The sequence below is a fragment of the Pongo abelii genome, chromosome X (genome assembly GCF_028885655.2).
Source record: "Pongo abelii isolate AG06213 chromosome X, NHGRI_mPonAbe1-v2.0_pri, whole genome shotgun sequence".
NCBI lineage: Eukaryota > Metazoa > Chordata > Mammalia > Primates > Hominidae > Pongo > Pongo abelii.
The window spans coordinates 98,078,944-98,093,432 of record NC_072008.2 but is presented as its reverse complement, the minus strand read 5'-3'; the positions used below and the strand labels follow the sequence as shown (position 1 = coordinate 98,093,432).

At 32.7% G+C, this 14,489-nt stretch overlaps 1 protein-coding gene across 6 annotated transcripts in view; it reads right to left on the bottom strand.

The window, feature by feature from the left end:
* The window catches only part of PCDH11X (protocadherin 11 X-linked), an 837,711-nt gene that overhangs the window by 144,167 nt on the left and 679,055 nt on the right, over positions 1–14,489 (bottom strand). For 4 of the 6 annotated variants that reach the window (XM_054544818.1, XM_009235031.3, XM_054544822.1 and 1 more), the window contains one exon: positions 10,979–11,002. The exons of the other annotated variants lie outside the window; for them this stretch is intronic. In XM_054544818.1, the coding sequence (XP_054400793.1) occupies positions 10,979–11,002 (24 nt within the window). The remainder of the gene's footprint in view (positions 1–10,978; positions 11,003–14,489) is intronic. 6 annotated transcript variants of the gene reach the window in all.

Sequence of the window (14,489 nt, the reverse complement as noted above, 5' to 3'; positions counted from 1 at the left end):
CATATCTGGCCAAACTAAGCTTCCCAAGTGAAGGAGAAATGACATTATCTTCAGACAAGCAAATGCTGAGGGAATTCATTACCAACCAACCTGCTTTACAAGAGCTTCTGATGGAAGCACTAAATATGGAAAGGAAAGGCAGTTACCAGCCACTACAAAAACATACTGAATTACACAGGCCAGTGACGTTATGAAGAACCACACAAACAAGTCTGCAGAATAACCAGCTAACATGATGATGATAGAATCAAATCCATACATATCAGTACTAACCTTGAATGTAAACAAGCTAAATGCCCTCAATTAAAAGGCACAGACTGTTAAGTTGCATAACGAACCAAGACCCATTGTTATGCTGTCTTTGAGAGACACATCTCACATGCGGTGACACCCATGAGCTGAAAATAAAGGGATAGAAAAAAATACACAAACAAATGGAAAACAAAAAAGCAGGGATTTCCATCTTAATTTCAGAAAAAAACATATTTTAAACCAACAAATATAGAAAAAAGACAAAGATGGGCATCACATAATGGTAAAGGGTTCAACTCAACAAGAAGACCTTACTGTCCTAAATATATATGCACCCAACACATTAGCACTCAGATTCATAAAACAAGTTCTTAGAGACCATCAAAGTGACTTAGACTCCCACAAAATAATAGTGGGAGATTTCAACACCCTTTGACAGTATTAGAGAGATAATTCACGAAGATATTTAGGAACTAAACTCTGCACTGGACCAAATGTACTTAATAGACATTTACAGAAATCTCTACCCAAATACCACAGAATGTACATTATTCTCAATGCCACTTGGCACATACTCTAAAATTGACCACATAATCGGACACAAAACACTCCTCAGCAAATGCAAAAGAACTGAAATAATAAGAATCACTCCCTCAGATCATTGCACTATCAAATTAGGAAGCAAGACTAAGAAAATTGCTCAAAACCATACAATTAAATGGAAATTGTATAATTTGCTCAGGTCATGAATGACTTTTGGGTAAATAATGAAATTGAGGCAGAAATCAAGAAGTTATTTGAAACTCATAAGAACACAGATACAATATACTAGAATCTCTGGGACACAACTAAGGCAGTGTTAAAATGGAAATTTATAGCACTAAATACCCACATTTAAAAGTTAAAAAAATTCTCAATTGAATCACCTAACATCACAACTAAAGAAAACTAGAGAAGCAAGATCAAACCAAGCCCAAAGCTAGCAGAAGACAAGAAATAACCAAAATCAGAGCTGAACTGAAGGAAAATGAGACAGGAAGAAACATTCAAAAGACGAATGAATCTAGGAGGTTTTTTTTTTTTTTAATTAGTGAAATAGATTGTGTAATAGTCCATTTTTACATTGCTATAAATACTCGAGACTGGGTAATTTTTAAAAGAAAGAAGTTTAATTGACTCACAGTTCCACATGGCTGGGTAGGCCTCAGGAAACTTATAATCATAGCAGAAGGCAAGGGGGAAGCAAGCACCTTCTTCACAAGGTGGCAGGAGAAAGAACATGTGAAGGAGAAACTGTCAAACACTTATAAAACCATCAGATTTTGTGAGAACTCATTAATTATCACAAGGCCAGCATGGGAGAAACTGCTCCTATGATCCAATCACCTCCTTCCCTTGACACATGGAGATTACAGGTTCCTCTCTGGAAACATGGGGATTATAATTTGAGATGAGATTTTGAGGGGGACACAGAGCCAAACCATATCAGATTTCTGGGTAGACTCATACAGCAAAAAGGGAAAAGTTCCAAATAAACACAATTAGAAATGACAAAGAAGATATTACCACTGACCCCACAGAAATACAAATAACGATCACAGAAGATTAATGACCAGCAATAATACCCAGGCAATACTTCTAGTGCCTTGGGTGAAATTCTGAGACTTGCTGGACTCAGGCTACAATCAGCACATTTCCTGCTGTGTGTGTAGGGGGTAAGACTCCCTCTGATTGAGAAATGAGGAGGGAAAAGGGAACTTTGTCTTGGACCTTAAGTACTAGCTCACCACAGTGAAGTAGAGCATGAAGTGGACCCTTGAGGTCCCCATATCTAGGGCATGGATGTTGGACAGCATTTCTGGACCTGCCCTGGGTGAGAGAGGAGCCCACTGTTCTGAAGGGTGAGTCCCAGGCCAGGTATCAATCATCACAAGCTGACTGAAGAGACTTTGGACCTAAAGGAAACATCAGCAAAAGCCTGGCAGTATATTCTCCATGGCCTCATGTTGGCAGTGGCCACAGGGTGAAGCTCCTCTACCTTTGGAAAAAGGAAAGAAGAGTGGGGCGGATTGCATCTTGTGGTTTGTGTGCCAGCTCAGTGGCTGTACAATAGAATACCACTTAGACATCTAAGGTATTTAATGCTAGTCTCTGGCTCCTGGATGGCACATCTGGACATACCTGGGGCCTGGGGAAATTCGCCATCTTGAAGGGAAGAACACAGGCCTGAAAGGCCTTACCAGCAGCTTATTATAGAGCCCCAGGGCCTTGGGAAAACATAGGCAGTAGTCAAGTTGTGGTTATATCAGGCCTTGAGTGAGGCCCAGTATTGTACTGGCATCAGGTCTGACCCAGCACAATCCTAGCAGTGGTGGTCACAGAGGTGCTTGTGTCATTCCACCAATAACTCTAGGCAGCTCAGAACAGAGAGAGAAAGAGAGAGAGACTCCATTTTTTTTTTTTTTTTTTTGGAAGAAAGTAAGAAAAGAGAACAAGAGTTTTTGCCTGATAATCTAGAGAATTCTTCTGGATGTTGTCCAAAACCACCAAGGCAGTACCTATACAAGTCTGCAAGAACCACAGTTACTTAGTTCTTAAAAAGTTGTCCTGGGCTTCGGGCTTCTTGCATTCTCTAATACAGATATATTTTAGATCACAACATCAAAGTTCTTTGAAGTATCTGGAAAGCCTTCCTAGGAAAGATGAGTACAAACAAGTCCCTACTGCAAAGATAACAATAAATACCTTATTTCTCAATGCCCAGACACAGATGAAAATCCATAAATATCAAGACTATCCAGGAAAACATGACCTTACCAAATAAACTAAATAAGGCACCAGGGACCAATGCTGGAGAAATAGAGATATGTGAACTTTCAGACAGAGAATTAAAAATAGCCGTTTTGAGGGAACTCAAAGAAATTCAATAATAACACAGAGAAGAAATTTAGAAGTCTGTTAGATAAATTTAACAAGGAGATTGAAATAATTAGAATGAATCAAGTAAAAATTCTGGTGCTGAAAAATGCAATTAACATACTGAAGAATGCATAAGAGTCTTTGTATGAGTCCATTCTCACACTGCTGATAAAGACACACATGAGACTAGGTAACTTATAAGGTAACAGAAGTTTAACCACAGTTCCACGTGGTTGGGGAGGCCTCAAAATCATGGTGGAAGGCAAGGAAGAGCAAAGTTACATCTCACATGGCAGCAGGCAAGAGAGAGCTTATGTAGGGGAACTCTCCTTTATAAAACCATCAGATCTCATGAAACTCATTCACTGTCATGAGAACAGCATGGGAAAAGCCCATCCCCATGATTAAATTACCTCCCTCTGGGTCCCTCCCACAACACATGGGAATTATGGGAGCTACAATTCAAAATGAGATTTGAGTGGGGACACAGCCAAACAATATCAGTCTTTTAATAACAGAATTGATCAAGTAGAAGAAAGAATTAGTAAGCTTGAAGATAAGCTATTTGAAAATACACAGAGGAGACAAAAGAAAAAAGAATAAAAATAATGACATACAACTACAGAATCTAGATAACAGCCACAAAAGAGCAAATCTAAGAGTAATTGGCCTTAAAGAGGGGGTAGAGAAAGAGATATGAGTAGGAAGTTTTCTCAAAGAAATAATAAAAGAGAACTTCCAATACCTAGTGAAATATTATCAATATCCAAGTATAAGAAGCCCAAAGAATATCAAGGAGATTTAACCCAAAAGAGACTATCTCGAAGCATTTAATAATCAAACTCCCAAAGGTCAAAAATAAAAAAAGGATTATTTTAGAAAGAGGAGCAAGAGAAAACAAACAAATAACATACAATGGAGCACCAATACATCTGGCAGCACATTTCAGTGGAAACCTTACAGGGCATGAGAGAGTGGCATGACATATTTAAAGTGCTGGAGAAAAAATGCTTTCACTCTATAATAGTATATCTGGTGAAAATATCCTCTAAACATGAAGGAGAAATAAAGACTTCCCCCAAAAGACAAAAGCTGAAGGATTTTAACAACACCAGACCTGTCCTTCAAGAAATACTAAAGAGAGTACCTCGATTAAAAAGAATAGAATGTTAATGAGCAACAAGAATTCATACAAAGGTACAAAACTGACTGGTAATAGTAAATACACAAAAAATACAGAATATTATAACACTGTAACTGTGGTGTGTAAACTATTCTTATCAGAAGTAGAAATATTAAAACAGGAACAAATAAAAAATAATAACTACAACTTTTCAAGATGTAGACAGTACAACAATATATAAATAAAAACAACAAAAGATTAAAAAGTAGGGTAATAAAATGTAGAGTGTTTATGAGTTTTCTCTACGTTTTTCTGTTTGTTTATACAGCGTTAAATTATTATTAGCTTAAAATAATGGGTTATAAGATAGTATTTGCAAGTTTCATGGTAACCTTAAATCAAAAAACAGATAACTGACTGACAAAAAATTTTAAAAAAAATAAATTGTATCACCAGAGAAAATCATCTTAACTAAAAGAAAGAAAAAAGGAAGGAAAGAAGGAAGAGAAGGCCACAAAATGAACAGAAAACAAATAACAATATGGCAAGAATAAGCCCTTATTTGTTAATAATAACATTCAATGTAAAAACAACTAAACTTTCCAATCAAAAGGCATAGAGTGGATTAATGGATTAAAAAAACTATATAATCTATTGCCTACAAGAAACATACTTCACATTTAAAGGCACTCATACATTGCAAATAAACAGATGGTAAAAGATATTCCATGCCAATAAAAATTAAAAAAGAGTGGTAGTAGCTAGACTTATATCAGACAAACTATATTTCAATATAAAAACTATGAGACAAAGAAAGTCACTATATAATGATAAATGGGTCAATTCAGGAAAAGGATATAACAATTGTAAATATATATGTACTCAATACTACAGCACTTAGATATATATAGCAAATATTATTGAGCCACAGATAGAGATAGGCTCCAATACAATAATAGGTGGAGACTTAAACACCACACTTTCAGCATTGGAGCTTTCAGACAGAAAATCAACAACAATAGCAACAGCAAAAAAAATTGAACTTAATCCTCACTATAGAACAAAAAAACCTAATAGTTACAGAAAATTTCACCCATCTGCTGAAGAATACACATTTTTCTCCTCAGCAAATAGATCATTCTCAAGGAAAGGCCATATGTTAGTTCAAAAAACAATTCTTAAAACATTCAAAAAAATAAAAAATTATCAAGCACCTTCTCTCACCACAGTGGAATAAAACTAGAAATTAATTATAAGAGGAATTTTGGAAACCATACACTCAAACAAAAATTAAACAATATGCTGCTGAATGATCAGTATGTTAATGCAGAAATTAAAAAGAAATTTGAAAAAATTCTTGAAACAAATTATACTGGACACACAACATACTGAACCCTATGGGATATAGCAATAGCATTACTTAGAGGGAAGTTTATAACTGTAAGTGCCTACACTAAAAAATGAGAAAAACTTCAAGTAAACAACCTAATGATGCATCTTAAACAAAAGGAAAAGCAAGAGCAAACAAAATCCAATATTAGTAGAAGTAAAAGAATAATAATAGAAGATAAATCAATGAAATCAAAACAAAGAAATCAATACAAAAGATCAATGAAATCAAAAGGTTGTTTTGTTAAAAGTTAAACAAAATTGACAAGCCTTTAGCCAGACTAAGAGAAAAGAGAGAAGACCTGAATAAAACCAGAGATGTAAAAGGAGACATTACAACTGATACCACAGGAATTCAAAAGATGATTAATGGCCATTATTAGCAACTATATGCCAATAAATGGAAAAAGCTAGAAGAAATTGACAAATCCTAGACACATATAGCCTATCAAGTTTAAACCATTAAGAAATCCAAAACCTGAACATATCCATAACAAATAATGAGCTCAAAGCCATAATAAAAATCTTCCAGTAGAGAGGAAGTCAAACTATCTGTTTGCAGATGACATGACCCTATATCTAAAAACAAAACAAAACAAAACAAAACAAAAACAACCATTTTGTCAGCTCCGAAGCTTCTGAAGCTGTTAAGCAACTTCACCAAAGTCTCAGGACACAAAATCAATGGGCAAAAATTGCTGGCATTCTATACATCAACAACAGTTAAGCTGAGAGCCACAAACAAATGCCTATTCACATTTGCCACAAAAAGAATAAAATACCTTGGAATACAGCTAACCAGGGAGGTGAAAAGTTTCTACAAGGAGAACTACAAGCCACTGCTCAAAGAAATCAGAGATGACACAAAGAAATGGAAAAACATTTTATGCTCTTGCCCAAAACAATGTATACATCCAATGCTATTCCTATTAAATTATCAATGATATTCTTTACAGAAATAAAAATTTAAAAAACTATTTTAAAATTTATATGGTACCAAAAATAGCCCTAATAGCCAAGGTAACCCTAAACAAAATGAACAAAGCCAGAGGTATCATGCTACCTGACTTCAAACTATACTATACTACAGGATTATAGTAAACAGAATGGCATGGCACTGGTACAGGAACAGACACATAGACAAATGGAATAGAATAGAGAACCCAGAAATAAGACCACACACCTACAACTCTCTGATTTTTGACAAACCTGACCAAAAAAAAAAAAAAAAAGCTCTGAGGAAAGGATTTTCTATTCAATAAATGGTGTTGACATAACTGGCATATGCAGAAGATTGAAACTGGACCCCTTCCTTACACTATATACAAAAATAAACTCAAGATGGATTAAAGACTTAAACGTAAAACCCAAAACTATAAAATTCCTGGAAGACAACCTAGGCAATACCATTCAGGATACAGGCACTGGCAAAAGTTTCATAACAAAAATTCCAAAAGCAATTGCAACAGAAGCAAAAATTGACAAATGAGATCTAAGTAAATGAAATGGCTGCTGCGTAGCAAAAATAAACTATCAACAGAGTAAACAAACAATCTATGGAATGACAGAAAATTTTTGCAAACTATGTATCTGACAAAGGTCTAATATCCAGCATCCATAATGAACTTAAAAAAAATTACAAAGAAAAAAAACAACTCCATTAAAAAGTTGGCAAAATACATGAACAGACACTTTTCAAAAGAAGACATACATGTGGCCAACAATCATATGAAAAGAGCTCAACAACGTTGATTGTTAGAGAAATGCAAATCAAATCCACAATGAGATACTATCTCACACCAGTCAGAATGGCTACAATTAAAAAGTCAAATAGTAAGAAACCCTGGTGAGGTTATAGAGAAACAGGAAAACTTATCCACTGGTGGTGAGAGCGTAAATTATTTCAGCCACTGTGGAAGACAGTGTGGCAATTACTCAAAGACCTAAAGACAGAAATAACATTTGACCCAGCAATCCCATTACTGGGATACATCCAAAGGAATATAAATCATTCTGTTATAAAGACACATGCATGCATATGTTCACCGCAGCACTGCTCACAATAGCAAAGATATGGTATCAACTTAAATGTCAATCAATTATAGACTGGGTAAAGAATATGTAGTGCATATACACCATGGAATACTATGCAGCCATAAAAAAGAACAAGATTATGTATTTTGCAGGAACATGAATTGAGCCGAAGGCCATTATTTTTACCGAAATAACACAGGGCCAGAAAACCAAATACCACATGTTCTCACTTATTAGTGAGAGATAAATTATGAGAACACATGGACACATAGAGGATAACAACACACACTGGGGTCTCTTGGAGGATGGAGGGTGGGAGGAGAGAGAGGATCAGGAAAAACAACTAATGGGTGCTAGGCTTAAAACCTGGTTGATGAAACCAATTGTGCAACAAATCCCCGTGATACAAGTTTACCTGTGTAACAAACCTATACTTGTACACCCGAACTTAAAAGTTAAAAAAAAAAAAAAAAAGAAAAAAAATCTTCCAGCAGAAAAATAGCTGAGGACCAGAGGGCTTCACTGCTGACTTCTAACAAATATTTAAGAAAGAACTAATACCAATTCTATTCAAACTATTCTAGAAAATAGAGAAGGAGGCAACACTACAAAACTTATTCTATGAGGCTAATATTACCCTGATACCAAAACCAACAACATATCAGAAAAAGAAAACAGGCCAATATCACTGATGAGTATTGATGCAAAAATCTTCAACAAAATATTAGCAAACTGGATTCAACAACACATTAAAAACATCATTCATCATGACCAAGTGGGATTTAACCTAGAGATGCAAAGATGGCTCAATGTATGCAAATCAATCTATGTGATTCATCATATCAACAGAATAAAAGACAAAAATCATATGATTATTTCAATTGATGCTGAAAAATTACTTGATAAATTCGACATTCCTTCATTTAAAAAAATTCTCTAAGAATTGGGTATAGGATGAACATACCTCAGTATAATAAAGGCCATATACAACAGACCTACAGCTAGTATCATACTGAATGGGGAAAAAACGAAAAGTGTTTTCTCTAAGATCTGGAACATGATAAGGAGGATCACTGTCACCAGTGTCATTCAACATAGTACTGGAAGTCCTAGCTAGAGCAATCAGACAAGAGAAAGAAATAAAGGGCATCCAAGTTGAAATGGAAGAAGTAAAATTATTCTTGTTTGTTAATGATATGATATTATATTTAGAAAAACCTAAAGACTCTACAAGAAAATGATTAGAACTGATAAACAAATTTAGTAATTTTGTATATTGATTTCGTATCCAAAATCCAACAACATATCAGAAAAAGAAAACAGGCCAATATCACTGATGAATATTGATTTCATATCCAAAATCAACATACAAAAACCAGTAACATGTTTATGTGCCAACATTAAGGAATCAAGAAATTTATCCCATTTACAATAGCTACAAATAAAATAAAACATGATAACTTAATCAAGGAAGTGAAATTCTCTACAATGAACACCATAAAACTTTGATGAAAGAAATTGAAGACACAAAAAATGAAAAGATATTACATGTATGTGGAAAAATAAATATTGTTAAGATATTCATACTCCCAAAGTAATCTACAGATTCAATGCAAACCCCTGTAAAATAATCACGACATTCTTCACATTAATTGAAAAAAAAATTCTAAAACTTATATGGAACCACAAAATACACAGAATAGCCAAAGCTATCCTAAGCAAAAAAAAACTACATTGGAGAAATCACATTACCTGATGTCAAATTATACTACAGAGCTATACTAACCAAAATAGTATGGTACTGGCATAAAAACAGACATATAGACCAACGGAACAGAATAGAAAACCCAGAAATAAATTCATACATCTACAGTAAACTCATTTTCAACAAATGTTCCAAGAACATACATTAGGGAAAGGAAAGTTTCTTCAATCAATGCTACCTGGAAAACTGGATATCCATATGCAGAAGAATGAAACTAGACCGCTATCTCTTGCCATATGCAAAAAAATCACATTAATGCATATTAAAGACTTAACTCTAAGACTTCAAACTATGAAATTACTAGAAGAACACTTTGGTGAAACTCCTCAGGAAATTTGAGTGTGCAAAAACTCTTTGAGCATTACCCAACAGGCACAGGCAACCAAAGCAAAGATGGACAAATGAGATCACACTTCATTATTTAGATGATAGCCAAAAATGTATCATGGACATTAGAACTGATTATAGAAGAACAGAAGAACTACCCCAACACAATGTAAAAAGTCAAAAGCAACATTTTACTTTCAAAATACCAAAAATTGATAAAGTATGTTGTTAATATTGCTAATATGTTAAAATTAAAGATTAAAGGTAAGTTTCTTCCTTACATAACAATTCAGGTTTATGACTGATTTCAGGAAAATTTTTTCTTTAAGTGCTATTTCTATTTCATCAAAACATCAATGTATTATACATTACAGTTTAAGATAAAAGTGTATGAGTGAAATAAATTATTGTTATAAAGAACAGTGGAACAATAGGACAGAAACATCACCAAATATAAAGTGGACAACAAAGAAATGTGCGCATATACACAATGAGTGCAAATATATTTAGAACATTCAATATATCCTGCAGCATTTTAAAATTTTATCAGCACAAAAAATATATATATTTTTCAACTGATTGCTTAAACTCCATGTTTTTAGAAATATTTTGTCTGTCAACCTTAACTTATCATAGGTTTACATGTAATCCATGTGTTGTAATTTGGCAAAGAAAATGCATATTACATATTATTTACAAATTCATAAACAACGTAAACTTTATTTTGTTAGTAATTTATAAAACATATACAATTTATAGATCAAATTGGAATAGAATACAGAAAAATATAATTGTATCTTTAATGGCTGCTCAAACAAAATACTGAAAATGCTTATACTATCAGAGGAGAGAAATGAATAATAAATTCATAGGTAATTTGAAAGCAACTACTTTAAGCCAAATAAATAACTATAGGCTCACATTTATTTTATTATCTAAAGATTGATGACACATAATTTAGAAAAAGCATTCAGATATATAAGATATCCAACTGACTGAATGCCCTTCCTAGATTTCAGATATTTTAAATATATCAAAAATGTGTTTGAAGCAAACAGTTGATGTTTTATGAGAAGCAAAAAGGTAAACAGTTCTTAAACACAAATCAGCACTTCATTTTAAAATGAAACATGCAACATGGTGATGGTTTGTGTTGATTTCTACTGTACCTTTCTTTAGTCCAGGTATGAAAGCTAAAAAGAAATTTTAATAAAGTTAAACACAATAAATATTTTCTCTTATTTCTACAACATTATATTAGCATACCTAAATAAATATAATTTGTAAGGTATTGCAATATATTTTCTACTTCACTTTACAAAGAATGTGATAATTGAGACATACAAAGACTGCTGCTCCTTCACATTTGTATTTTGTAATACATTTTTATAGAATCGGACCAAGCCTATGCAATATGTTGGCTTCCTGGGAAGTAATGATTGGTCCTTTCCACAAAGGAAATGTGTTGTTAAACTTAACATTTTGCAGTAACTCAGTAAATTTTCTAGCTTTGTCACCTGTGATGGCTAAGTACAGTCCTCTACTGACATACCAGTTTCTTTCATGCAGCCTCCTACTGTAAGTGTAGAGCAAGGAAAGACATTGTTTTTGACTTAACAGGTTGCTCTGTCTCCAAATTCTGATATATAAAATGGTAATAGGAAAAACCCAAAATCAGCAGGCACTAGCATGAGAATGGCCAAATAGAAATATTCTTATCATGGTTTAAGAAACTTTTTCTGTAATACCATTGTCTTCACCTAAAATTTTATATTATTTCTCACGATTAGGACATAAGGGATTGGAGATTATTGTCATTATTTTCTAGATAAATTCAAGCCTTGCATTATTGACTTTCCTCAAAACTCTGTGAAATCATGCTTGACCTGGAACAAGTAACAAAGTCTATTTTTAAACAAAATAATTGTATGTTTATAAAGACCCAAATATGTATTGATCTGGGCAGATGACTCTCAAGTTTATTCATTACAAAATTTTAAAGCCAATATTAGTAAATAATTTCCTGATCACATCTGCATTTTAGGAATTATTTAATAATATCCATTATGGATAAAAGCTTAAAGATAAACATTTTGAATTTGTTAAAAATCTATTTTGAATAAAATTAGAATATTATAAAACCGAAAACATGAAATTCTTAGATGGAAGTAATAAAGCAGAATAGAAAAATAGAGGTGAAAGTAATGTTTCTATGCACTAATAAGGATCAATAAAAGAGCATTGTACAATATTTTTAAATGTCACTGACAAACAGCACATTTATTTCTCATTGCAAGGTGTTTCATCTGTATGCAATGTAATTTAATGGTAATACAAGCTGAAGTATAAAATTTTTTTAAAATAGCGCTTTCATAAGACACTTTGGGGAGGACTGATCTTCTAAATAGAATTTTGCAATTCCCCACCCTTTAAATGAGGATTCTATTTCAATGCTAAGAAACACACACACACACACACACACACACACACACACACACACAGAATCACTCTAATTTTGTATTAATTAGAATTAATAATCAACTCGTAATATTTAAGTGTAGAGTTTTCAAATATACTGAAGTAAAAAGAGAAAGACTGCTTTAAACAGAAAAGTAATAATGTACGTGCTTTTCATTTTTAAAGACTGCAATTTCAGTGTTGTCTAGAGCTTAGTGATAAAAATCCTTTCTAATTTGGTAACTAAAAAGGTCAAAAAAATAAGTAATGTAATGGGTCTGGACTTACTTCTAATAGTATGGAAGGTACAAATAAAAGAAGCAAAACAAGGGACGTGACAACAATAAAAAAGAAAACAAACACATTTTAACAACTTATTCAAGACTTTTAGTTCCCAAATTGAAAAGTGAAAATTGGTTTATAAACCACCAAAGTCAAATATTGGTTAATTTTCCTTAAAATTCAGAACAATAAGCATATTCGGCATAAAACTTTTAAGACTGAATGTGAAGAATTTCTTGAATTCATCACATGAGAAATGGTCCAGAAAAAGAACCATTTTCCCACTGTAAGGGAGTACATATATATATATATATATATATATATCTTATAAGCTAACAACCACTAAGAAATGCATTCATTATAATTATTAGGACTTTTTTGTGTAAGCTAAAGGCTCATCTTGAAATGTATCTCTAAATCTCAGAGTAATTTTTAATTAAGGTTTAAAGGTTTATCATTGACATTTTTAAAGCATCAACACTGCCCAAGATGTTTATACTAAACAGATCAGCATAGTCCTTGTCATCTGAAATACTAGTCTATGTGAATCATTATGACTGAAACTAATTTTTAAAATAAATAATCCAACCAAATTTTATATTATGAATGACTAGTTATATAATATGTCCAATGTGTAACTTAAAACATAATTTGTCTAATATGGAAGATGAACATATCTCACAAGTTAAGTGTGTTTTTAACAAGAAGATTGTTTTTAGGCTATTAAATATTCCGTGATTAAATTTATTTGTTAATAAATTTAAAAACAGTAGTTTAGGCATCATTATTTTTACTTACACAAATTCAATAATAATAAAAAATTATGTTTGCATAAATTCTTAGAGTATAATTGAGTTTTTTAACATTATTTTCTGAATTAATGACTAGCAAATATTTTAATTAGTAAACTAAAACAATAGAAATAACTAGGCTTCTTTCACCACAAAATTAAGAAAACATACATTTTAAAGAAAAAAAAATCTCGTTTGAGTTTCATAAATATTACTAAAATTTATCATGAGAACAATACCGAAACATGCTACATTATTGCATACACACATATTTTAATATCTCCTTTATATTCCTAAAACAAATTTTAAGTACTAAATATGAGCTAGAAATATCTGGCTAAATGTAAATGAGAATTCCAAATAACTAGATGATGTTTGAAGAGCTTAAAGGTCAATAGAACTCACCATAAAATTCACAGTGTTGGCGTAACATTTGTTGATCAAGTACCATGCATCAATCTATAATTGCCATTTACTTCAATAAAGAAGTAACAGTTGCAGTTTTATTATGCGTAAATTTTAAAGTCATGTAATAAAGCTGCATTAATGAAGCCATTTTAAAATAAAAGTGTTATTTCTTGGAATAAATAAGAAGTGAAAACATTTTCAAAGACATTTGTTTAGAAATAATCAGATATCTTTACTACTAGAGTCAATTGAAATATAATATTGCATGTAAGTATCACTATGCATATGCATATATCTCCTCCTTAATTCAGTGAATTACAATGTTTATTATGCTTCCTAATACAAATAAAATCTGATCAGTCAAGATTCAATTCATCTGAAAACTAATGTTTATCCTGTTCTTACGGGCTTTTTTTTTTTTCTTTAAGAGACATGTTCTCACTCGGCAGCCCAGGCAGGAGTGCAGTGGAAAGATCACAGCTCAGTACAACCCCAAAATCCTGGGCTCTAGCAGTCATCCCATCTCAGCTAGGACGACAGGCCAATGCCACCTATAGCATGGACTAGCATATGCAACCATGATACAGGCTAACTTTTGAGAACAAGTTTCTTATTTTCTTATGCAGAGCCACACAGTAGTTTATACTGAAGGTCACAGGATATGGCAGAATCAGTATGAAAAAAATAAAATCAGTGTACGGAAGACTGTGGTGTCAAATTAATAAACCAATACCTCTTTGAA